General features: G+C 40.9%; 1 protein-coding gene across 1 annotated transcript in view; it reads right to left on the bottom strand.

Moving 5' to 3' along the window:
- The window catches only part of hiw (MYC binding protein highwire), a 529247-nt gene that overhangs the window by 10243 nt on the left and 491713 nt on the right, over nt 1-27291 (bottom strand). The window contains exons 63-68 of the mRNA XM_083126444.1: nt 21945-22099; nt 20924-21143; nt 19236-19463; nt 18062-18190; nt 13961-14200; nt 10991-11176 (exon numbers count right to left, since the gene is read on the bottom strand). Of these exons, the coding sequence (XP_082982570.1) occupies nt 10991-11176; nt 13961-14200; nt 18062-18190; nt 19236-19463; nt 20924-21143; nt 21945-22099 (1158 nt within the window). The remainder of the gene's footprint in view (nt 1-10990; nt 11177-13960; nt 14201-18061; nt 18191-19235; nt 19464-20923; nt 21144-21944; nt 22100-27291) is intronic.

Raw genomic sequence — 27291 nt, 5'->3', positions numbered from 1 at the left:
TTCACATTTCTGATAGTAGTTGAACTGTGAAAGGGAAGTGTTTGCTCAAATGATGACAATATTTTAAAATAATACTTTCACAACTTACACAAAATAAACAAGGTGAAAGTTTATTGTATTTACTTCATGTGCAGATCAACTAGTACAGGCTGGAACTTAAGTTGAAAGTGGGATCTGAACTGCTGATATATGCCTCTACAAGATTCACACCAGGAATCCACTGATTACAAGCTATAGCTTTAACATCGAACTATCGGAAAGCACATTAAACTAATTAACTTTCAAAAGAACCATACAGAATTCATCCTCTCCTCTGATCTTATCTGACTTAATTCCTCCATAAGGACTGTAACGGTCGGATTGACCATTACTGGTTTTGGTATATTGTAATAATTAATTGCTGGCCAGCTACAAGGTGTAGGGTTAAGTAAAATGCTTCCATGAGTGTACTTTTATGTTATTATTGCATGTAAGTGTATATTATTGGATTGTGCTTTGCTGGATGTTAGATTCCCCTGTTTTTTACCTCCCCGGTTGGGGGAGCTAGCTGTCTTACAAAAGACCGTTGGCAGTGGAATTTTCCAACGCTACGGGGTCCACGTCCACGGACGTTTACCCCGGCTATAAAAAGAGCCAGTGGGCTTTAGCAAAAAAACAGTGTTTCCCCATTGATCGACGAAAGAGGAACGTCTCCTCAAGTTTAGTCCACTTATGGTGGCTAAACTGGATATCATAATGTAGCATCTGGTTATGCCAGCCCCTGTTGCTGTCCCAAGTCCCCTTTTAGAAAAAGCTTTGATTATATGGATATTTCCGAATTTGATTAATTGATGCCCAAAAGAAAGAGAGAAGGCGTAAGAAAACGCATTTGTAACGGAATATCATTTAAGCTGAGGATAGGCCCACCGAGATAGTTTTGCTAACTCGGTGGTAAGGGAAGTGCCGATGGTTATGCCATAGGTGCGCAACTATATTATTAGAGATTTGGTAATTTTGATCTATGCAAGACACTCATGGAAACGCTCTGTAAAATATGTATATATATAACTACGTATAATAAACCAATATATCCTACGAGAATGTTATAATTTCAAGAACTACGGTACTGTCCATTTAACCTGTTGTATATTCACTTGCTGTATATTGCGTAAACGAACCAGGGACATACAAATATAAATTGTTATGTGAAACCCCCCCTTTTTGTAATCCCGGCGCAAATAAAATCTGCTCGCTTGGCACCCAGGGTGAGGTGAAAGGAGAGATTGAGGGATGAAAGTAGGAAGTAATCCAGAGGGCCGGATAGAAACGAGGGATAGGGGGGGCGACGACTTTCACATATAGGGGCTCTATTGTCCAGGATATATCTTGTTGTATAAAATGTCGTCAGGTCTATAGGTTTGAAAGATAGACGGACTGACGGACGGATAGATTTTTTAATTTTTTACAACGAAGATCGTACAGAAGTGAATGTTATTACGTAGTGGAAAAAGTAAAGTAGAAAAAATGGCAGTACAAATTGATAGAGATTTGCTTGGACAGCTATTGGGTAATCAGGATATAAGCGATAAATCTCAGGAGGAAATTATTAGGGAATTAAATAATCTTGCTTTATCTCGCACTGAACAGCAGAGTGCTAAGGAAGAGGAGAAAAAAGTTCAGAAAATTCTCGATAAGTCAAATTTACCGATTCCAGTCTTCACAGGGAGCGATGAGAAGATTTCGCCGCATGATTATTTGCAGGAGTTGCGGAATTATAAAGATGTCATGAGCATTTTGGAGAAGTCATTGTTTGACAAGATTCTTCCGTTTTCGCTAAGGAGGGCTGCAGGGGATTGGTTTAGATTTTCACGCCCGTTTGAAGATTTCAAGAGCTTTGAAAATGCTTTTTTAGAAGAATATTATTCTGTAGATTATAAGAATGAGATCGACCGTTTGATTCTGAATCGCTTCCAAATGAGCGAAGAATCTCTGGTTTTGTTTATTCGTCGAATGAGAAAACTGTTTTCTATGAGGCAAAAAGAGACAGAGGAATGTGAAGTAATAGAACATATTCTATCTCATGCACACCCTAGTTTCCGAAGGCATTTGTATGGGATGCAATTTCATACTTTGAAGGAATTGGAATCTGAAGCAGCCATTGTTCAGAGGAGGTTGTATTCAGAAAGGCTTTATTATTCACCGCTCGCCGGTGAGACGGAATTATCTTTTTCTGAAGTTTGTAACACTGAAGAGGACACCTCGCGAAGAACAGGAGGAAAACATTTGGCTTTGTCCGCGAGGACAAGCAAGGGGGGAACCGAGAGTGACCAGCTACCGTTATGCTCTCTCAATCCAGGTTTAGGAAAAAGGATCAAGGGCTGTGAAACAACCGCGTTTCTAAGAAGGGGCATTGGCGGTGATGCGACCGTAGGGCAAAAGAGACCCTCTTTTGATGCAACTTTTGGGCAAGCGGGGGCCAATAAAAATTCTGCAAAGATAATTTGTTGGGGCTGCCGTAGTGAGGGCCATAAACTTCAGAAATGTCAACAGGCCAATAAAAGGAACCAACCCGCTGGAAAGGGAGGTCAGCAGCGTCCCCAAATAAACCTTCTGTCACCCGCCGGGAGAAAACGCAGAAACAAAGGCCGTTTTTTGAATGGAGAAGGCTGTTTTCAGCAAGACCTCGAACCTCTCATTCAATGTAAGATTAACAACAAACGCTTTGTATTATTTGCAGATACGGGAGCTTCAGCTTCTACGCTTAGTTTGGAAACAGCCAAGTTGTTAGAGAGGGATGGAAATAAATTCATGAAGACGAGAAAATGGAACATTTCATTAGCTGTGGGCAGTGTTACATCAGTTGGCGAGATGTATGCTACTGTTTGTATTAATAACATGAAATTTAGGCATAAATTTATCATCCTTGAGAATTGTTTCCGTGACATAATCGTTGGAAGGGACTTTTTAAGGCAGAGTGGGATAATTTTGCACATTGAGGACAACGGTTGGTCGTTCAAAGATAGCGACGTGATTTACACGTTCTCGAAGCGTGCATGTAAACGAGAATTCGCTGTTACAGTTATGCAGAGAAATAACGTGGTACAGGAAAGGAATAACTCGTCAGATCACTCGCGCCTGGATGGATGCAACACACATGCACAAGAGAATAGCGGGAAGTCTACGAATGAGGATACGGGCCAATTAGTGGATTCCCAAGGACTCGAAGTTCAGAAGACTGCAAACGCTGGTGCATTATGCTCTCTGAAAATCTCGAAAGAGGTAAAGAGAAAAATGAGGAAGGGAATAAAAAGGGAATGCAAATTTCCTCGAAAAAATTCCATTTCTACGGACAAGAAGAACCATGCATTATCATTTTTGCCTTTTGCTTTAGAGGACAATGAAAATGATGAATTACTGGTTTCTGAGAGGCTACAAAAAACTTCATCGCTTGTTTCAGAGCAAATGAGAGACAGTTTGTTATCTCAAATAATGAAACAACTGAAGGGAAAGCATTTCTCTGGGAGTAGGAAGTATAAGGAGAAAGTTGCTAAGTTGGCCAATCAGTCGTTTTTGGATGAGGAGGGAGTTTTGTGCAGGAGGATAGACTGCAAGCAAGATCCTAAGGGAACAGCCAAGATATGGGTCCCGTTGAGTTTGAAATCTCAAATATTGACGTCACATCACGATTCTGAATTTGCAGGACACAATGGGAAGCAGAAAACTTTGTCGAAAATAAAGGAGAAATATTCGTGGCTTGGAATGACACGAGATATCGCTCGCTACGTCAGAAGTTGCGTTCCCTGTACTGTTTCCAGCGAAATGAAGAAAGAAGTGAGACCGAAATATAAGAAAACGAGCCCAGCCATACTTCAGGTGTTCCCGGAAGAAGAGAACAAGATCAAACGTAGGCCATGTAAATTTCGCATCGGAGACAAGGTGTGGCTGAAAGAGCACACTATATGTGGCAGATTGCGTGGCGTTAATGGTGAACTTGAAACGGAACACTCAGGTCCATGTTTAATGTCTGGAAGGATTAAAGAAGATACTTTCAGGGCAAAGAATGGGAATGATTGTCCGATTGTGGAAGGTGAACCAGGCCAATTGTCCTGCCATAAACCACCAGCTTTTGCTGCGAGGTGGAGGGACAGAAAACAGTCAAGGGGAGCCACGCAACAACTCCTAATGAGGGTTAGGAAGACTACTGTCGGGCCGCCTAGCCAGCAATCCCAGCTGTCATAATAGCCGACCGCGGATCTTCTTTTATTTGTTATTTTTTTATTTAGTTTTCATTTGTATATAACTTACCCCCATTTTCTTCATTTTCACAACACTGTTTATTTATTTGCGTGTCTCCAAGTTGTGAACAGAAAGACACATTGTGTATTTAGGTTCGAGAGTCGAACCAGGACTCGGTTGAGAGTCGAACCAGGACTCTGTTGAGAGTCGAACCAGGACTCGGTCGAGAGTCGAACCAGGACTCGGTCGAGAGTCGAACCAGGACTCGGTCAGGAGTCGAAGCCAAGGACTCGGTTGAGAGTCGAAGCCAAGGACTCGGTCGGGAGTCGAAGCAAGGACTCGGTCGGGAGTCGAAGCAAGGACTCGGTCGGGAGTCGAACCAGGGACTCAGTCGGGAGTCGAACCAGGAACCAGAGAAACCAACTTCAAGGAAGTTGCTGTCAGGAAGACTTCATCCTAGAGAGGATACTTCAGTGGCGGACTTCACAAGGAAGAGGAAGCGTGGTGAATCTGTGAACATTGTAGACAATGTGATAAAGTGAATGAACTAGTGACTATTTCATTTTTCAGATACTCTGAGGACAGTTGAATGTCTTTAGTGTGTGTTGTGTAATCGTGTTGGATGATTATGTACTTGTTTCGATTGTATTGTTTTTTCTTGTTCCTCTTGAAGGGGGGAACTATGTAACGGTCGGATTGACCATTACTGGTTTTGGTATATTGTAATAATTAATTGCTGGCCAGCTACAAGGTGTAGGGTTAAGTAATATGCTTCCATGAGTGTACTTTTATGTTATTATTGCATGTAAGTGTATATTATTGGATTGTGCTTTGCTGGATGTTAGATTCCCCTGTTTTTTACCTCCCCGGTTGGGGGAGCTAGCTGTCTTACAAAAGACCGTTGGCAGTGGAATTTTCCAACGCTACGGGGTCCACGTCCACGGACGTTTACCCCGGCTATAAAAAGAGCCAGTGGGCTTTAGCAAAAAAACAGTGTTTCCCCATTGATCGACGAAAGAGGAACGTCTCCTCAAGTTTAGTCCACTTATGGTGGCTAAACTGGATATCATAATGTAGCATCTGGTTATGCCAGCCCCTGTTGCTGTCCCAAGTCCCCTTTTAGAAAAAGCTTTGATTATATGGATATTTCCGAATTTGATTAATTGATGCCCAAAAGAAAGAGAGAAGGCGTAAGAAAACGCATTTGTAACGGAATATCATTTAAGCTGAGGATAGGCCCACCGAGATAGTTTTGCTAACTCGGTGGTAAGGGAAGTGCCAATGGTTATGCCATAGGTGCGCAACTATATTATTAGAGATTTGGTAATTTTGATCTATGCAAGACACTCATGGAAACGCTCTGTAAAATATGTATATATATAACTACGTATAATAAACCAATATATCCTACGAGAATGTTATAATTTCAAGAACTACGGTACTGTCCATTTAACCTGTTGTATATTCACTTGCTGTATATTGCGTAAACGAACCAGGGACATACAAATATAAATTGTTATGTGAAACCCCCCCTTTTTGTAATCCCGGCGCAAATAAAATCTGCTCGCTTGGCACCCAGGGTGAGGTGAAAGGAGAGATTGAGGGATGAAAGTAGGAAGTAATCCAGAGGGCCGGATAGAAACGAGGGATAGGGGGGGCGACGACTTTCACATATAGGGGCTCTATTGTCCAGGATATATCTTGTTGTATAAAATGTCGTCAGGTCTATAGGTTTGAAAGATAGACGGACTGACGGACGGATAGATTTTTTAATTTTTTACAACGAAGATCGTACAGAAGTGAATGTTATTACGTAGTGGAAAAAGTAAAGTAGAAAAAATGGCAGTACAAATTGATAGAGATTTGCTTGGACAGCTATTGGGTAATCAGGATATAAGCGATAAATCTCAGGAGGAAATTATTAGGGAATTAAATAATCTTGCTTTATCTCGCACTGAACAGCAGAGTGCTAAGGAAGAGGAGAAAAAAGTTCAGAAAATTCTCGATAAGTCAAATTTACCGATTCCAGTCTTCACAGGGAGCGATGAGAAGATTTCGCCGCATGATTATTTGCAGGAGTTGCGGAATTATAAAGATGTCATGAGCATTTTGGAGAAGTCATTGTTTGACAAGATTCTTCCGTTTTCGCTAAGGAGGGCTGCAGGGGATTGGTTTAGATTTTCACGCCCGTTTGAAGATTTCAAGAGCTTTGAAAATGCTTTTTTAGAAGAATATTATTCTGTAGATTATAAGAATGAGATCGACCGTTTGATTCTGAATCGCTTCCAAATGAGCGAAGAATCTCTGGTTTTGTTTATTCGTCGAATGAGAAAACTGTTTTCTATGAGGCAAAAAGAGACAGAGGAATGTGAAGTAATAGAACATATTCTATCTCATGCACACCCTAGTTTCCGAAGGCATTTGTATGGGATGCAATTTCATACTTTGAAGGAATTGGAATCTGAAGCAGCCATTGTTCAGAGGAGGTTGTATTCAGAAAGGCTTTATTATTCACCGCTCGCCGGTGAGACGGAATTATCTTTTTCTGAAGTTTGTAACACTGAAGAGGACACCTCGCGAAGAACAGGAGGAAAACATTTGGCTTTGTCCGCGAGGACAAGCAAGGGGGGAACCGAGAGTGACCAGCTACCGTTATGCTCTCTCAATCCAGGTTTAGGAAAAAGGATCAAGGGCTGTGAAACAACCGCGTTTCTAAGAAGGGGCATTGGCGGTGATGCGACCGTAGGGCAAAAGAGACCCTCTTTTGATGCAACTTTTGGGCAAGCGGGGGCCAATAAAAATTCTGCAAAGATAATTTGTTGGGGCTGCCGTAGTGAGGGCCATAAACTTCAGAAATGTCAACAGGCCAATAAAAGGAACCAACCCGCTGGAAAGGGAGGTCAGCAGCGTCCCCAAATAAACCTTCTGTCACCCGCCGGGAGAAAACGCAGAAACAAAGGCCGTTTTTTGAATGGAGAAGGCTGTTTTCAGCAAGACCTCGAACCTCTCATTCAATGTAAGATTAACAACAAACGCTTTGTATTATTTGCAGATACGGGAGCTTCAGCTTCTACGCTTAGTTTGGAAACAGCCAAGTTGTTAGAGAGGGATGGAAATAAATTCATGAAGACGAGAAAATGGAACATTTCATTAGCTGTGGGCAGTGTTACATCAGTTGGCGAGATGTATGCTACTGTTTGTATTAATAACATGAAATTTAGGCATAAATTTATCATCCTTGAGAATTGTTTCCGTGACATAATCGTTGGAAGGGACTTTTTAAGGCAGAGTGGGATAATTTTGCACATTGAGGACAACGGTTGGTCGTTCAAAGATAGCGACGTGATTTACACGTTCTCGAAGCGTGCATGTAAACGAGAATTCGCTGTTACAGTTATGCAGAGAAATAACGTGGTACAGGAAAGGAATAACTCGTCAGATCACTCGCGCCTGGATGGATGCAACACACATGCACAAGAGAATAGCGGGAAGTCTACGAATGAGGATACGGGCCAATTAGTGGATTCCCAAGGACTCGAAGTTCAGAAGACTGCAAACGCTGGTGCATTATGCTCTCTGAAAATCTCGAAAGAGGTAAAGAGAAAAATGAGGAAGGGAATAAAAAGGGAATGCAAATTTCCTCGAAAAAATTCCATTTCTACGGACAAGAAGAACCATGCATTATCATTTTTGCCTTTTGCTTTAGAGGACAATGAAAATGATGAATTACTGGTTTCTGAGAGGCTACAAAAAACTTCATCGCTTGTTTCAGAGCAAATGAGAGACAGTTTGTTATCTCAAATAATGAAACAACTGAAGGGAAAGCATTTCTCTGGGAGTAGGAAGTATAAGGAGAAAGTTGCTAAGTTGGCCAATCAGTCGTTTTTGGATGAGGAGGGAGTTTTGTGCAGGAGGATAGACTGCAAGCAAGATCCTAAGGGAACAGCCAAGATATGGGTCCCGTTGAGTTTGAAATCTCAAATATTGACGTCACATCACGATTCTGAATTTGCAGGACACAATGGGAAGCAGAAAACTTTGTCGAAAATAAAGGAGAAATATTCGTGGCTTGGAATGACACGAGATATCGCTCGCTACGTCAGAAGTTGCATTCCCTGTACTGTTTCCAGCGAAATGAAGAAAGAAGTGAGACCGAAATATAAGAAAACAAGCCCAGCCATACTTCAGGTGTTCCCGGAAGAAGAGAACAAGATCAAACGTAGGCCATGTAAATTTCGCATCGGAGACAAGGTGTGGCTGAAAGAGCACACTATATGTGGCAGATTGCGTGGCGTTAATGGTGAACTTGAAACGGAACACTCAGGTCCATGTTTAATGTCTGGAAGGATTAAAGAAGATACTTTCAGGGCAAAGAATGGGAATGATTGTCCGATTGTGGAAGGTGAACCAGGCCAGTTGTCCAGCCATAAACCACCAGCTTTTGCTGCGAGGTGGAGGGACAGAAAACAGTCAAGGGGAGCCACGCAACAACTCCTAATGAGGGTTAGGAAGACTACTGTCGGGCCGCCTAGCCAGCAATCCCAGCTGTCATAATAGCCGACCGCGGATCTTCTTTTATTTGTTATTTTTTTATTTAGTTTTCATTTGTATATAACTTACCCCCATTTTCTTCATTTTCACAACACTGTTTATTTATTTGCGTGTCTCCAAGTTGTGAACAGAAAGACACATTGTGTATTTAGGTTCGAGAGTCGAACCAGGACTCGGTTGAGAGTCGAACCAGGACTCGGTTGAGAGTCGAACCAGGACTCTGTTGAGAGTCGAACCAGGACTCGGTCGAGAGTCGAACCAGGACTCGGTCGAGAGTCGAACCAGGACTCGGTCAGGAGTCGAAGCCAAGGACTCGGTTGAGAGTCGAAGCCAAGGACTCGGTCGGGAGTCGAAGCAAGGACTCGGTCGGGAGTCGAAGCAAGGACTCGGTCGGGAGTCGAACCAGGGACTCAGTCGGGAGTCGAACCAGGAACCAGAGAAACCAACTTCAAGGAAGTTGCTGTCAGGAAGACTTCATCCTAGAGAGGATACTTCAGTGGCGGACTTCACAAGGAAGAGGAAGCGTGGTGAATCTGTGAACATTGTAGACAATGTGATAAAGTGAATGAACTAGTGACTATTTCATTTTTCAGATACTCTGAGGACAGTTGAATGTCTTTAGTGTGTGTTGTGTAATCGTGTTGGATGATTATGTACTTGTTTCGATTGTATTGTTTTTTCTTGTTCCTCTTGAAGGGGGGAACTATGTAACGGTCGGATTGACCATTACTGGTTTTGGTATATTGTAATAATTAATTGCTGGCCAGCTACAAGGTGTAGGGTTAAGTAAAATGCTTCCATGAGTGTACTTTTATGTTATTATTGCATGTAAGTGTATATTATTGGATTGTGCTTTGCTGGATGTTAGATTCCCCTGTTTTTTACCTCCCCGGTTGGGGGAGCTAGCTGTCTTACAAAAGACCGTTGGCAGTGGAATTTTCCAACGCTACGGGGTCCACGTCCACGGACGTTTACCCCGGCTATAAAAAGAGCCAGTGGGCTTTAGCAAAAAAACAGTGTTTCCCCATTGATCGACGAAAGAGGAACGTCTCCTCAAGTTTAGTCCACTTATGGTGGCTAAACTGGATATCATAATGTAGCATCTGGTTATGCCAGCCCCTGTTGCTGTCCCAAGTCCCCTTTTAGAAAAAGCTTTGATTATATGGATATTTCCGAATTTGATTAATTGATGCCCAAAAGAAAGAGAGAAGGCGTAAGAAAACGCATTTGTAACGGAATATCATTTAAGCTGAGGATAGGCCCACCGAGATAGTTTTGCTAACTCGGTGGTAAGGGAAGTGCCAATGGTTATGCCATAGGTGCGCAACTATATTATTAGAGATTTGGTAATTTTGATCTATGCAAGACACTCATGGAAACGCTCTGTAAAATATGTATATATATAACTACGTATAATAAACCAATATATCCTACGAGAATGTTATAATTTCAAGAACTACGGTACTGTCCATTTAACCAGTTGTATATTCACTTGCTGTATATTGCGTAAACGAACCAGGGACATACAAATATAAATTGTTATGTGAAACCCCCCCTTTTTGTAATCCCGGCGCAAATAAAATCTGCTCGCTTGGCACCCAGGGTGAGGTGAAAGGAGAGATTGAGGGATGAAAGTAGGAAGTAATCCAGAGGGCCGGATAGAAACGAGGGATAGGGGGGGCGACGACTTCCACAGGACAGAGGATGCAATTTTTTTCAGTTCTTTTCACCTATAATGGAGTCAATGATTTATCAACATACTTCCCCCCTCACTTCAAACCAAAAAATTGCAAGAATGGATAATTTTATATAAAAATTAAAATGCAGCCTTGCATCACCCTAGTCCACTTTATGCACAGAAAGGCTAATCGGGAATGGACCTACTATGTTCCTCGACCGGGTGTCAAACCCAGGACCACTTGATCATAAGGCAACGAAGCTACCACTGTGCCATCGGAAAGGCCCTAAACCCCTTTTAGAAAATGTTGGATAAATTACTAAATGATGTGATTATGGAGTGCCAAAGATCAAAGCAAAAAGTCTAAATTATAGAGGTAAGAACTGATTTTTCATTTCATAGTAAGGAGATATTACCATCAACTCACCATATCACAACGAAAAGAACACTTATAGGATAGAAATCTGGAGCTACAGATGGGCAAGAATAGAATTTGGCACCCTTTCACAAAATTTGGTAAAAGTTTCAGTCACAACATTTCCTTACCTGCACGGCTGGAGCACATGAAAGGGCTTCTGTGAAGCATATCATGCACATGTCATCTGCATCCTGCTTCAGGGTGGGATTGGCTGAACAGCCATGAAGGCAAGGCAAGCATGGAGACTCCCCTTGGATGCCTCCACACATGTGGCCACACTGGTGCAACTTACTGCATGCATTTCTGGCATGTTCCTGGAACGATAAAAATGAAGTTTTCAGTTTGAAGTCAAAAACCAAGTGCACGAGTGGAAGCCAGTCAAATTTTCTGACAACTGACCAATTTCATTACAACTTACGGATAATTAATATTTTATAAGTGTAACAAGATATTATTCAACATCTGCATAGCCAGTCACGGCACATATGATTATTGAACACAAAACTAATCTCTTTATGGACTAGATTTTCATTTTATACTTATAAGATCAAGAAAAGGAACATGGTTGAACAGCATAACAGAAAGAAGAAGAAAACAATGCTCTCAAACTTTATCAGCAGAATAATAGTTATTAGTAGGATGGAAAAATAATAAAAATAATGTCTTATATTTAATATAACTGAAAAAATATTTTATCTTCCTGGAAAGTCATCATAAATTCCACAAACTGCAAAAATGAAAAAAAAAAATACAAATCATGGTCACAAACTTATACTTGCAAACTTGCAATATTTGTATTCAATACCAATTACAACTTTACAAAAAGTACTGTGTGAGTACTGAAACATTGCCAATTCAAAAATATAGTGCTTGTTTATGTAACATATGTGATTTTATTATTTTCAATTATGCATACAACAGTGTGCACCGTTAAGAAGAGTTGAGACATATCACAAACACACAGAGAGAAGGAACATTATACGAGGTGCATCTAGAAAGAAAGGTTACAGCCCGTATAGACTGAAAGGTGATGTTTCAGTGTGTATGTTGGCAACACTGGCTTTGACCTTCATCCTTCCGCTTTCGTCTCGCAGCCGTTCTTCATTGTTACCTGGAGTTTAGTTCGAGTAACACGTACTGACTATGGCTGCGCCGGTTCAGAATCTTGCCAAATGTGAAGTGCACTCGATCATACGTTTTCTCCACGCAAAAGGTGAGTGCCCAGTGGATATCCACAAAGAAATTGTTCCCATGTATGGAAACATTATGAGTCGGCAACATGTAATGAAGTGGTGCTGTGAATTCGCTGCAGGCAGGGTCATGACTCTTGTTCATGTGTTCATGACAAACACAAGAGTGATAGGCCGTTTGTGATCACCGATGAACTTCTGCATCACATTTAGGAATCAATTTGTGCAAATCGGCACAGTAAGACAATTGCACGAAATCATTCCAGAAGCATCTAACGCTTCATGAAGCTGTGGCACTAGCATTAGGGTACAGGAAAATGTGTGCATGCTAGGTACCCAAAATGCTAACGGACGAACACAAAACAAATTGGATGCGCTTCGCACTCTACTTCCTCACACGCTATGCACAAGCAGGAGATGAGTTCCTCGGCCACATTGTGATGGGTGATGAAATGTGGGTATATCACCATATGCCTGAATCCAAACAACAATCACTGCAATGCCACCATACGCAGTCCCCAAAAACCAAGAATTGATTGATTTTAGTTTATTTTACTTCGCGTTTTGTGCCTCTTGGCTAATTTGCGAAGATGGGGATGAGTGATGAAATGATGAAATTGATGAATGGACATTCACAAACAACCAAGCCCGACCGGGATTCGAACCCGGGACCCTTGGCGTCGCAGCGCGATGTGCTAACCACTCGGCCACAGAGTCGGGCAAGAAATTCAAAATTGCAATTTCAGCAAAGAAAATCATGGCTTCTGTGTTCTGGGACAGAAAAGGCATTCTTCTGATTGACTTCATGCCTCCCGGCGGGCCATTCAGAACAAACACAGAGGAATGTTGAGAAGAGGTGTCTGCCTGCTTGATGACAATGCTCAGGCTCACACAGAGAATGTCTCAAAGGATTCAAGTGGGAAGTTTTGGACCATCTGTCATACACCTTGCACCCAGTGACTTCCACTTGTTTCTTCACCTTAAGAAACATTTTGCAGGTCAACACTTCCAGGACGATGAAGAGATCAAGAACGAAGTTGAAATGTGGTTCCAGCAGCAGGCAGCAGAATTCTATGACTGTGGAATACAGAAGCTAGTACCTAGACTTCACATGTGTTGGACAATGCCGGAAATTATGTGGAAATATAACTCATGTAACACTAAATAATTTATAGTGGACGTGTTGTCAAATACATTTTTTTAATGAATACTAGCCATTGTAACCTTTCTTTCCAGACACGACTCGTATTTGTGTAAATTTGCAATTTGCAAAATTAATTCTGCAGAAATGTGGACAACTGAAAAAACAAACAAACAAAAAACACATAATGCATGTGATAATCACAATATTAAAATAGCTGTTCTTGATTTAAAATAATCATTAATGCCATACAATTTTTGTGCAGAATTCATGAACATTTTACATACCTACCAGGATACTATTATATAAGCAAAGTTTCTTTCAAGTCCACTTTCTGGACATATAGTCTAATTGGGACTAAACCCAGTGCTTGAAGTGTAAATTGCTAGCATGCGGATGTTTGGTCAAACCTTGGGTCTAGCTTGGGGGATAATTGTTTAACATGGTGAAACTGAGACAGCTGGGTGGAGGCTTTGTAAACATTTTGCTAACTAGGTAATATCATCCCCTTGCATCCCCCTTAACTTTGAGCACTGACTGGACCTACAGTTTAAAGTGGAACCTTTAACATTATGTGCCTCTACTGGCAATCGAACCTCGGACCCCTCGATTACATGATGTTAACCACTACAGCATTGAGGAGGCCAATAGAAAAGTGTTAGGCAGTTACAGTCATAAAATCCAAAATGGTACTCTCCGACAATAAATTCCAACAATACATGCTCTCCTAGCTTGAAATATCAATATCAAAAAGAAACTATACGTACCTGACACTCTTGATCTGCACAAATATTCCCAATGGCCAGGAGACCAGAGTTCCCAGTTGTTCCACAGAACCGACACACCCCAGATGCAACTCCAGCTGGTTTACTGCGCTGACCTTCACGGAACTCCACCATAGCTTTCAGGGTGCAGGAATCTGCCAGTGCCATCACCCAGAAGAGCTTCGTTCGGCCACAGCCTTCGTGTAGGTCCACTTTAATTGCTTCTTCTTCTTCCTTGCAAACCTGAGAATAACACAGCAATTGATGATAAGGAAGTATTCTTATATATTTTAAGAGTCCTTGCTAACAGTCTGTTTCCACACCAAACATATTTCAAAGTGCAAGATGTACCTTTGGTTTATTGATTTCTCTTACCACTCCAGCCTGTCTGTCAATGCAAATGAAAAATTTGGAAAAAATCACCAAATGTAAACTTTCATAATTTGTGATGATTTGCAACAAGTTTCTACACATTCAAATCTTTATTAATCTTATGTTTCTGTGTATTTTGCAGGAAAGTAAAATTTAAGCCATAGAAATTCCATTTAATCCATTATTCAGATAAATTTGCAGTAGAGATGGATTGGTAGCAGTTAATAAAGCCATAATGGTATATCGGTAAAATTGCCAATAATTTTATTGATCAGGTATTTCCACAAATGGCATGCAATTAAATTCCAGTGTTCGTAAATTAAATTTCAAATGGACAGCTGTTTTTTCCATGCAAAATACATTAATTAAGGAGGTGAATGAATTATCCATGTCTACATTTTTTTTTATTTATTTGAAAAGTCCTGAATACAGAAAAATCCATTTTACATCAGGATATCAACCGGAAAAGAAATAAACAAAATAATAAAATTGACACACACACACACATATACATATATAACAAGAATAATAACAACTAGGGCAAAAATAATATTGTTTACTCTTCAGCTGCTTTATGCATGCCGTTCTGTAAGTCTGCTTTGATAAATGGAAGCCCGGAGTGTCTCTTAGAGAGTTGTAAGTGGTTTGTAGCTTGTAGAGAAGTGATCTTTGTTCTAAAGATAACCTAGAAGATTTAATGTAACAGAAGTTGTTGCATTTACTGTTGGGACGTGGGATTCTAATATTAAGAAGTGGCAAGAGTTCGCTGGTGAAAAGTTATCCATTAATGATTCTGAAGAGTAGTGTTAAATCTGAGAGTTGATGGCGAATAGAAAGGTCATGAATTTGTAGAGTGGACAGAATTTCTTGTTTGGAGAAGTTTGCAAGGGTTGGGCATCTGTGTGACTATTCTGACGAAAAAAACTTACTACTTTGTTTGTTTTCTTTAAATTGCTTTCACATGCCATTGACCAAATACAGGAGCCATATTTAAGAATAGGAGCAACACACATTGTAAAGTAGTTTTGAGGGCAGAAACGTGTGTTATGTTTGTAAATCTGTAAATTAGTCCAAGTGTTTTCATCGCTTTCGTAGTTATGTAGTCTATGTGATGGTTGAAAGTCAGTTTGCTATAAAAAAATGACACCAACATCCTTGTGCTGTCCTACGAACGGAATAACCTGGTTGCATAACTTGTAGGATGGTGCTGTGTTATTGGATTTTAGGGTAAACCTCATGACAACAGATTTTTCCGTGTTTAATTTCAGATTCCAGTCTTGACACCACCGTTCAATGTGTTTGAGATTGTCTTAGATATAGCATGTGTCCTGAAGTGAGGTAATGTTTCGAAATAATTTGCAGTCATCAGCATACAATAATACTGAACATTCGGAAGAAATATATTCGTGAATGTCATCCATGAAGAGAGAGAAACACAAGGGCCCCAGGCAACTTCCTTGGAGCACACTGGAAACTACAGGAAGCCACAACAAAGAGCAACCAGATATGATAAACTTTTGCTTTTCTATTGTGCAAGTAAGATGAAAGTAGTTTAAGAGCAGCTCCGTGAATATTGAATCTATTTGATAATTTGTGGATGAGTTGCATGTGAGAGATAGAGTCAAAGGCTTTTGAAAAGTCTAAGTATACGACATCCATGTCTTGCTTGGCATTCAGGCAATTGACCACTTTGGTAAGCAAGCAAGCAAGGTTTGTGTCGCAGGAAGCATGAGGGAGAAATCCGTGTTGAGTGGGAGAGAGGAACGGAGAAACATGTGCAAGGATACGATTAGAAATGATTTTTTCGGCTAGCAGTGCAAGTGCAGGAAGTAAGGAAATCGGGCGATAGGAAGTAACATGAGTTTTGTTTCAGTGTTTGAGGATAGGGACTATATTTGCTTGCTTCCATGTACGAGGAAACACACCTTCAGAAAAGCATTTATTAAAGATTGTGCTTATTGGTTTGGATAGAATATGGGCTAAATGTTTCAGAAATATCGCAGGAATATCATTAGTAGTAGTAGCTTTGGAACTTGGAACAGATTTTAATAATTCTTGGACTTCATTGTAATTAGTTGAGATTAGTTGGACCTGACTTCCGGTAGTGTGGTAGCAGCGTTCTTTATAAAGTTACTATGAAAGTACAAGTTATAAAAAGCGATGAACGCTCATCCTTTGTAGCAGACTTACCATTCCAGGTGACTTCAAGGGGAATACGGTCATGTTGCCGGCGTGAGTTAATTAGCGTGCAGAATGTTTTAGGATTTTTAGCAGCACTTTCTGTTACACTTTGAATATAATTATTATAGTCCCTTTGAATTAAGTATTTGCTATGCTTCCTTAAGTAAGTAAAAGTGTTCAGTGTATGAACGTTCGGAATTTGTTTCCACAGGATCCACGCATTATTTTTGTTCTTCAGCGTAAGCTTAGTCTCTTCCGTATACCACACTGGGAATCAGGATGTTTTTGTTTCCTTAGGAGCAAGTGGTCTTTAATTACAGCCTGCACACAGTCCATGAGGAAATCCACTGCTGCTTCCCCAGGGGAGGGGGTCCATCATTGTCCAAGGAACGAGGATGGTGAAAAGAGAAAGTTGCTCCCAGTTGACTCTTTTTCCAGTTGTAGACTGGTCTGGAGGACGGAGAGGGCATGGGGGGCTTTTCCAGGGATTTGGAATTTGGCATGCACGGGGTGTGGTCCGAAGCGATGAATTGCTCACCGGGAGTGGCCTTGACCTTTGTGTGCGAGGACAGCAACAGGTCGAGAGTTTCTGTGAGTCTTGTGAAAAAATCTACAAATTGTTGAAGTCCGATTGCCTTAATGTAATGGTCGAAAAACCACCTGTCATCATTGTCTGGGCAGAGGCCAGAGTTCGATGATGACCATTTTGTATGAACGTTAAAATCACTCGTAAGAATAATGTCCGTTTCCTTCATAGCATTTAGCACAGAGTCCAAGGAAAAAAGCCAAATATACCTTATTGGAAAGCCAGAAGTGTCTGTTTTTAGACAAAAGTATGACCGAGCGATTTTAACTGTCTGTTCTTTATTCAGACAAATGTTTGTAAAAGTATATTCTTTCTCGTATTTTTTATGTAAGTCAAATTCAATTGTGTGTAATGCCATGTAAACTGGTTGTAAATATATTAATTTTTTGTCACTGATGCTTGTTTGTGTGGAAATATGTCATATGTCAGTCATATATAATGTTGCTATAATTTGTGGAATAGTCACACAATTAATGCTTAATTACAATGTTGCAATCTTGGTAAGGGTGAGCCCACTGGCAATGTAATGCATATTTAAATTGTGGATATAGAATAAAAATCAAATTTCTGTACCTTATCTTTGCACATTGTGCGAATTGAAAAAAGTTGACAGACTAGTTTATATTGGCAACCAGCTCCAGCATTTTCCACCTCATTGTTAAGAATCTATTAAAAATAGATACTTGAGCTTTCCAATGAGGTTTATTTGACTTTTCTACTCCCATGGAGTACAATTTTATAAGCATGTTAACCAAGGGCTTAATATTTATTGACACGGACAGTAGTATCAAACACATTGGTAGATTCCTAATTTTTACTTATAGTTTTTTACTGCATCAAATTATTGCTAAAAAAGCAAGTGAAAATTTGAAGCTAAATCAGGAAGCAAATAAAACTGGAAAGTGTGTCCGTATTGAAAAAAACATGCAGAAAATAGATGTAGTTGCCCTAAAAAAAAAACCTACCTGTCTCTGGTGCATTCTTGTTCGCCGATGCAAATGAAGAAATCTATCACAGTCTGCACATAAATTTCCACACACGTTGCACTGAATTATTGCTGGAGTCTCGCCATCATCATGATTGCTACATGTTGGCTGAAAAGAGATATTAGATGAGCTCAGAAAACAAATATTTATGTTATACATAGCTTGTACAATGTAAAAGGAACATAGAAGTATCTTTAAAGCATGTTGTACCCCTTTACCCCCCTTCTTTATACTATGCTGAAGAAGACCACATACATTGTGCTTAAACAGAAGTGAAGGTTTATTTTATGTTATGCAGAAACATAATTCATCTCAGTTGCCCTTATCCTCAATAAATGACATCTATTCACATTATGTATTCCTATTTGCATAAAGAAATCTTGTATGTTGCATTTCTGCACCAGAATTCGAATTCTTTGTACGTATGCTGCTCAGAAAGAAAAGAATGTTTGAGCATACAGCTAGCGCAGATGTTTCGTTGCAGCCTGGCACTCATTCGCTGTGTTCAGTGTCATGTAGATAGTTGCCTGGTGCAGTTAGTGCTGCCAACCTATTCCTGTGGTGCATGTAACGAGCTCTAACAACGAACATGCCAATTGCAAAGCCTGCTGACTGAGTTGTGTGGCATGATTCCTTTCTGGTGAAAATTGTTAGACCCAGGAACATGCATCGGAGACTTGTTGCAATCTATGCTGAATGTGACAAATGTCCGGAAATGATGCATAATGTACAAGAATGAGCAAACAGATGTTCATAATGTTGAGCAATCAGGGCAATCCTCTGTCATCAAGTATGAACTGAAACAAAAGGTGGACATCATACAAGAGAATCCCAGCTTCGGACTTTACCTCTTTTCAAAGATAAAGGAAAACCCTGCTGTTAAATGCATTGCAGGTGATGAGAACCTACAAGATGCTGTCATGAACTGGCTGAATTGCCAGGTGGCCACATGGTACAAGGAGGGAATAGTTAAACTGGTATCGAGGTACGACAAGTGCCTCAATGTTGAAGACAAGGTATGTGGGAAAGCATGCATGTTCTGTATCTGGAACATTATCAAAAAATATCTTCCTACGGTGAAATGTTCTTTACTTTCCGAATGATTCTTTTATCCAATCAATTATCTATCTATCTAATCATGACATCTACTTACTCTAGGTGGAGTTGGCTGTCCATCAGCACACCCACTCCACTGTCCTGATGACAACCTCTCAACATGATCACGATCTAAAACACACAGGGATGCTAATGCCAGCCATAGAGTTGGTGTTCGGAGACAGTCAGTGGGATTTCTGTAGGTGTCATCCAATTTTGTAAGATTAAGGATGTTCTCTGCCACAGCTCCTTTGGTAACATTCGCCCATGCTTCTGACAACCTTCCCTGGAAATAAATATATTATTTATAACACTCATATTTGTCAGGTCCATGACATTAGCATTTTATTATTATATTCCTGCACTTCATGTATTTAAAATGAATATGAATAATTCAATGAATATTAAAATATAAATATCTTACTGCAATTACTGCAATAGTTACATTTTATTTACATGATCTGTCATTCTTCTATCTATAGCATTCACCAAAAAAAGGTAAAGTGTTCCCCTGTGCATAGCACCACGCCATGAAGGCGTATAGGGGGTGTGGGGGTAACGCCCCACACTTTCTTGATCCGGTCGTGTGTGGGGGTGATGTGATCAGCATCACGCCCCTGACCGCCTTTACCCCCCAGGGTTTCCCCCAGGTACCCATGTTATTCGACGCTGGGTGGGCGCCGGGGCCGCTTTCACCGTTAGAAAAGTTCCCGGATTTGAACCGGCCGGGGGTCGAACCCGGGACCTTGAGCATGGTAGTCAGACGCGTTACCGACTGAGCCACCGCGGCCACTAGCATTCACCAACCTCGTACAAATATGTAATATTATTAATAAGAACTATACCTGTAGTGGTTAAACTACTTCACTTTCTAGGCACATTGATGCACCCAAAATTCTTCATTTAAAACTCTTAAAATATTATTTGCATTATGACTATGCACACAATCTGCACAGGCTAAAGTTCACTTACTACATTTAAAAATTACAATTGAAATCTGATCCATATTTTCGACAAACAAGTTGTGTGTTTGTGTACAGGTATTAAATAAATAAATTTTAAGCTTCTAAAAAGCATATTACTTATATTATTATTATTCATGGATGTCTGCATGATATTTTACAGTAATTTTCCCCATAACTGTTCTTCACTATCCAAAATATGTTTGATTTGAATTCTGGATTTCTTGCAATGAATGGAATATCGCTGGCTGAATACTGTTTTATCGTATTTCCACTTTTTGTCATTATTGCGTTCCATACAAGTTAATGCATCATGTTCCGAGGCAACAGTCAAATGGCGTGAATTATCAACATTAATAAATGTTTGTGGAAATCTTGTAGTGCATTCAAAACCCATATACATCAAACTTTAATCAGATCTCCTGCGAGGTCAGAACATGCGACGAAATAGTATTCAGCCAGTGATATGTAAATCTTACCTAACATGCATTTTCCACGACCATGGCCTGTTCCTGTGTTATTATTTCAATTATCCATATCACAAAGGTATAAATATGATCACATCTTACTACCATGGCATCTTAGTGATTTGTTACTTCTTGCTCAAATTGTGACCCCCTTCCCATGCTGGGCTCTTTGTATTTCTTGCATTAAGTTTACGAAAATACACATCACAGTATACTACACCTTAAGAGTAAGATAGATGTGCAAACACTTCAATAGGCAAACAGCTAACAGATTCATGCTCATGACAACATGATACCTCCTCAGGCAAACTACTTACAACAGCCATATCCTTCAGCAGCTGGATGATCACTTCTGCCAGCTTGCGAGTCATGCATCCTCTGAGCCACCACCTGCTGCCGACATAGTCACGAGGATGGATCGATGTAGCAAGGGAGACTGTGGTCACTCCTTTGCCCGAAGCATCTTTTCCTTTCATTTTAACCTGCACTGTCAGAGCTTTTGCTATGCAACTCAGGAACACATCCAGAATTCCCACTCTGTAAGAAATGATTGCAGTCAGAAACTAACATATTCAATGTCAAAACATATATGGGGTTTTGAGATGCATTTGTACATGATAGTATTAGCAATAACAATAATTATCCTTAACAAGAAATTCAGTAAAAATTCACAAGGGAAGTTGTTACTTTTTCATTCTATTATCTGATTAGACTAGAAGAAAATTAACATTATTTTGGTTTAGTGCAATATAGATAGTGCAATACAGTGCCATACAATAAAAAAAGTGTTGCAGACATACCAAAATATTATACTAATGACCGTGGATACCGGGAATAAGTTTGGCTCCTACTTGGATTATAGCTCAGATGTTACATTAAACAATGTAAATAGTATTTATTTCCTGACTGACCACATATATAAAAGCTACAAAAAATTCTCACATAAAAACACATGATCTAATTTAATTATTTGAAAAAAATGTTGGTCTAAAATAGAAAAACAATTATGTCATACGTTAACCTAGACCAGCAGTACTGTTTGCTAATGTAAATGAACTTTGACTCACAGAATCAGTCCCTAATTTTCACCCTTCCTTGATTAAAAAAACATGATCATACACACAAATTATGTAAAAAGAAATATTGCTTGGGCTGACAATTAGTCTAAACAAAATTCATTGGGCACAATTCTTGAACTTATTTACTTTGCCCAATACCAACTTAAACAAAATGACACCCTGACAGTGTCAAATCTACAACATTAGCAAATGCTTCCATGAAACAAATACTTGGCCCTCCACAAATAAGTAGTATCACTTTACGATCACTAATACATACCTGTGAATATCAAATGGTGGTTCTGGCTCCACAGGGGCCTTGTTTGCTGCAGACACGATACTGAAATCAGCTGGTGGAAGTCTCTCTATGTTCAAAACATTTCCTAAAGTAGCCGGTGAGATTTCAGGCAACATTCGTCGCAGCAGAGATGTCACCTAGGGTAAAAATTAAAACTTATGCTATAAGGATTGATTATAATAATGTAATAGAATTACTTTTAGTGACTGACAGCTTTCGTAATATCCCAGTTGCTTTATAATCAAGTTAATGATATTTGTCAAAAAGATTGTTTCAATCTGTTAAAAAAATAATATAAGAAGTTTAAAGACATTCTATTTGTTTGATAATTTACAAACTTCAGAGTTACAAAACTTCAGATCAATAGTTCAAGCAGAATTTTTTTATCTGTTCTTTCTTAATTTGTTTAAAAAGGTTCATACATGTTATGATATCACTGATAAAAACTTCAGCCTGCTAATTGCCAACTGCCAACCTGCATTTAGAATTCATGGTGGTTGCGGTAAACGCGGTTTAAAATTACTTACGTGAAATTTAGAAGATTTCGTACTTCCGCGTTGCACAATTTAATGGTTCAATCCTATTAATTTCGAAGATCCACTGTCTTCATTCACAAAAGGGTACGGCGTTTGAAGCGGAGATGGTACCGCGTCACTACATTGTTTGTTCCCGGGCGGCGGTGGTTGCGATTTTTCCCGTTCGGCAGCACTGGCGCGCGCATCTTGGTTTGTGTCGTCTGCTTCCTGTTGTCCAGTGGCGTTGTCAGTTGGGGGTTGGGGGGCTGGGCATGGTTGCTCGGTAATGTGCCGTTCCTGTTCCCCGCGTGGCTGGAGGGGGGTCGAGTATGTGCATAGCATCTTTTCTTTTTCAGGTCGGGGATCTTTCTGAGGACAGGGTGCCAAGTTGGGTGTGCTTGCCCATTGTCCAGGTTTAGTGCTGGTTTCTGCTGGATGATGGCATGGGTTTCTTTGATGGTGTTTTCTATGACAGAGCCGGTTGGGTGAAGTATGGATATGGAGGAGATGGTGTGGTTAGTGGAGTGGAGGTGTTGGGAGAGGCCTGATTTAGGTGTGTCGTTTTTGGCATCTTTTACATGTTCGTTAATCCGTTCTTAGACGGTGCGGATGGTTCTGCCATGGCATGTGGTCTTGTAGACACCGGGGGATGCAAGTTTGGGTAGGTAGTATCTCTTGAAGTTGGGTAGTGCCCTTCCGATTTGGGATATGGGTTTGTGTGCTACTCGGATGTTGAAGGGTTTGAGGGCCTTGGCAAATTTTCCAGATGTGGTGGGGTGGTAGGGAAAGGCGATCCATTTGGGTTTAGGATTTTGGTTCGGGTTATCTCTGTTTCTTGGGTGTCTGAACTGAGCTTCTGTTTTTGAGCACCACATGGATAGTTGGCGCTCGGTGTAACCGTTGTTTAGGCCTATTTCCGTTACGCACGCTATTTCATCTTGCAGGTCATCTTCTGTGCAGCTGTGTGTGAATGCTCTCCTGTAAAAGTTCATCCATACTCCAGCTTTCTGTTTTGGTGGGTGGTTGGATTTTGCATGGATATACTGGGTGCCCGAACCTGGTTTCCTGTATACGGATGTGACGAACTTGTCTTGGAGTCGTCGGATGCTGAGGTCGAGAAAGTTGAGGTGGCCATTTTGTTCCCTTTCAACGGTGAAGTTTATGTTGGGATGTATGTTATTGAGGGCAGTTAGGAGATGGGTTAGGTCCTCTTCCTGTTTGTAAATGACTATGGTGTCATCGGCATATCTTTTGTATCTTATATGAGCAAACTCTGGTTGGGTGAGAATTGACTTCTCGGCCACATGCAGCACTATGTTGGATAGGGGTGCGGAAAGGGGGTTGACCATTGCTAGGCCCCCTGTCTGGTGGAAGAAACTGTCCTCGAACTGGAAATAGTTGTGGGTGATGCAGGCTTGTAGAAGGTTGCATATTTCATCAGTTACAAATGGGGGCGTGCTATTGCTGAGTAGCCATGTTCTGGTGGAGTCAAGTGCAAGGCTGATCGTGGACATGTACTCCTCCATTCCGATCAGCCTTGCACTTGACTCCACCAGAACATGGCTACTCAGCAATAGCACGCCCCCATTTGTAACTGATGAAATATGCAACCTTCTACAAGCCTGCATCACCCACAACTATTTCCAGTTCGAGGACAGTTTCTTCCACCAGACAGGGGGCCTAGCAATGGTCAACCCCCTTTCCGCACCCCTATCCAACATAGTGCTGCATGTGGCCGAGAAGTCAATTCTCACCCAACCAGAGTTTGCTCATATAAGATACAAAAGATATGCCGATGGCACCATAGTCATTTACAAACAGGAAGAGGACCTAACCCATCTCCTAACTGCCCTCAATAACATACATCCCAACATAAACTTCACCGTTGAAAGGGAACAAAATGGCCACCTCAACTTTCTCGACCTCAGCATCCGACGACTCCAAGACAAGTTCGTCACATCCGTATACAGGAAACCAGGTTCGGGCACCCAGTATATCCATGCAAAATCCAACCACCCACCAAAACAGAAAGCTGGAGTATGGATGAACTTTTACAGAAGAGCATTCACACACAGCTGCACAGAAGATGACCTGCAAGATGAAATAGCGTGCGTAACGGAAATAGGCCTAAACAACGGTTACACCGAGCGCCAACTATCCATGTGGTGCGCAAAAACAGAATCCCAGTTCAGACACCCAAGAAACAGAGATAACCCGAACCAAAATCCTAAACCCAAATGGATCACCTTCCCCTACCACCCCACCACATCTGGAAAATTTGCCAAGGCCCTCAAACCCTTCAACATCCGAGTAGCACACAAACCCATATCCCAAATCGGAAGGGCACTACCCAACTTCAAGAGATACTACCTACCCAAACTTGCATCCCCCGGTGTCTACAAGACCACATGCCAATGCCACAACACCTACATTGGCAGAACCATCCGCACCGTCTAAGAACGGATTAACGAACATGTAAAAGATGCCAAAAACGACACACCTAAATCAGGCCTCTCCCAACACCTCCACTCCACTAACCACACCATCTCCTCCATATCCATACTTCACCCAACCGGCTCTGTCATAGAAAACACCATCAAAGAAACCCATGCCATCATCCAGCAGAAACCAGCACTAAACCTGGACAATGGGCAAGCACACCCAACTTGGCACCCTGTCCTCAGAAAGATCCCCGACCTGAAAAAGAAAAGATGCTATGCACATACTCGACCCCCTCCAGCCACGTGGGGAACAGGAACGGCACATTACCGAGCAACCATGCCCAGCCCCCCAACCCCCAACTGACAACGCCACTGGACAACAGGAAGCAGACGACACAAACCAAGATGCGCGCGCCAGTGCTGCCGAACGGGAAAAATCGCAACCACCGCTGCCCGGGAACAAACAATGTAGTGACGCGGTATCATCTCCGCTTCAAACGCCGTACCCTTTTGTGAATGAAGACAGTGGATCTTCGAAATTAATAGGATTGAACTATTAAATTGTGCAACGCGGAAGTACGAAATCTTCTAAATTTCACGTAAGTAACTGCATTTAGAAGTTCAGAAGAGATGTGAAATCTACTAAGAATGCAATTATGGACATCAGCCTGGTGAAATAGAAGCAACGAAATCTGCTAAAGCTCTGACCACGAAAACAGTTAAGTCAAGGTTGGAGCTTTTCCTTGCCTCCTCCACACCCCTGGCCCTCCAGGGTTGCCACACTTCTTCTAAACTACTCAGCCAACACTTCGCACGTTGTACATATGCGGTTGATTTCGTCGGTTGAAATTGTTCCTTATTGGCAACACTGTAGCTGGGTGGTGTGACCTTGACTGGACTGTTTTCATGGTGATAGCTCTAGCAATGGTACAGTGAATATAATTAAGACAGAAGTTTCTTCAGCAAGTGATGAACAATCCACAGACATGAAGAAGCATATAGAGGGTCAGAGCAGGACCAGGGCTGAGGCTAAGCTGACAACACTGAATGGAAACAATCTAAAATATTTGTAATCTAAAGTGTAAAAAGAAAGTCTTAATCATTGAAAAACTAAGAAATAAAAATCTTCCGAAGGTTCAAATAAGGCCTTCACTTTATATTCCTACCTGGGAAAGGTTCATATAGCCTAGTGTTGAGTATCTTTCTTTACTCTATGCAAAGGAGCTAGGGCAAAATATGGTAATGTAGTAAAAGAAACATTACACATTTTTCTGTTTACTGATAATTACACGTGCCTTTGTCAAAGAATATATACAACTGTTATATAATGTTACATTAACTCCATTAACAAAAAGAAAATTTGTTACATGAATTATGATTAAGAAACACTTTTCCTCTTCCATACAGGAATAGTAAATGTCTAAAATCTATTTAATTTCATAATATGTTCTATGCACACATGGCTTAATTATTAACAAAAAACAAAATAGTCAATGAAGTCCTTTCAGACTTCAAAAAAAAAGTTCCAACGAGGATGGTGGCAGTGACCACCGAAATTAATATAACAAACTAAAAGCAGCTTTGCAGAAAACGCGAGTACTATTTCTCTGTAATTATTTACTACGAGTCTCTATCATTCCCATAATATGAACACTAATGAAATGTTCATTATGAGTTCCATATTCTAGTGACAGGAAAGACAGTACTTCTGACTCACTTCATAATAAAGTAAAGTAAAGTGTTCCCCTGTGCATAGCACCACGCCATGAAGGCGTATAGGGGGTGTAGGGGTAACGCCCCACACTTTCTTGATCCGGTCGTGAGTGGGGGTGATGTGATCAGCATCACGCCCCTGACCGCCTTTACCCCCCAGGGTTTCCCCCAGGTACCCATGTTATTCGACGCTGGGTGGGCGCCGGGGCCGCTTTCACCGTTAGAAAAGTTCCCGGATTTGAACCGGCCGGGGATCGAACCCGGGACCTTGAGCATGGTAGTCAGACGCGTTACCGACTGAGCCACCGCGGCCTTCATAATTGTATTTGTATTTTCGTGATTTTATTATCTGTTTCTTTTTCTTCTCCAATCATGATGATGAAATGACTGATGAAGGAGCGAGAACAAACATAAAAATAACACATGCATTCCTTACCCTGGATAACCACTCTCACACATCCTACACAACAATGTAGAATTTACCTAGTGCATGTGATATTTGTATTGTATTCTTTCATATTTTGCATTTCTTTTCTGCTACTTTTAACTAACTGTGACAATAAAGACAAATGTTGATTAGATGAAATAGGCAAATGGCACTCACAATGGAGCACAAACGCCCAGACTGCGAGTTGAACCTGGAACCTATGGTACTGAGAA

The sequence above is a fragment of the Lepisma saccharinum genome, chromosome 8 (assembly GCF_977018435.1).
Source record: "Lepisma saccharinum chromosome 8, izLepSacc3.1, whole genome shotgun sequence".
NCBI classification, from domain to species: Eukaryota; Metazoa; Arthropoda; class Insecta; order Zygentoma; family Lepismatidae; genus Lepisma; species Lepisma saccharinum.
Note: the sequence above shows the minus strand (reverse complement) of the source record. Positions and strands in the feature narration are given on the sequence as shown.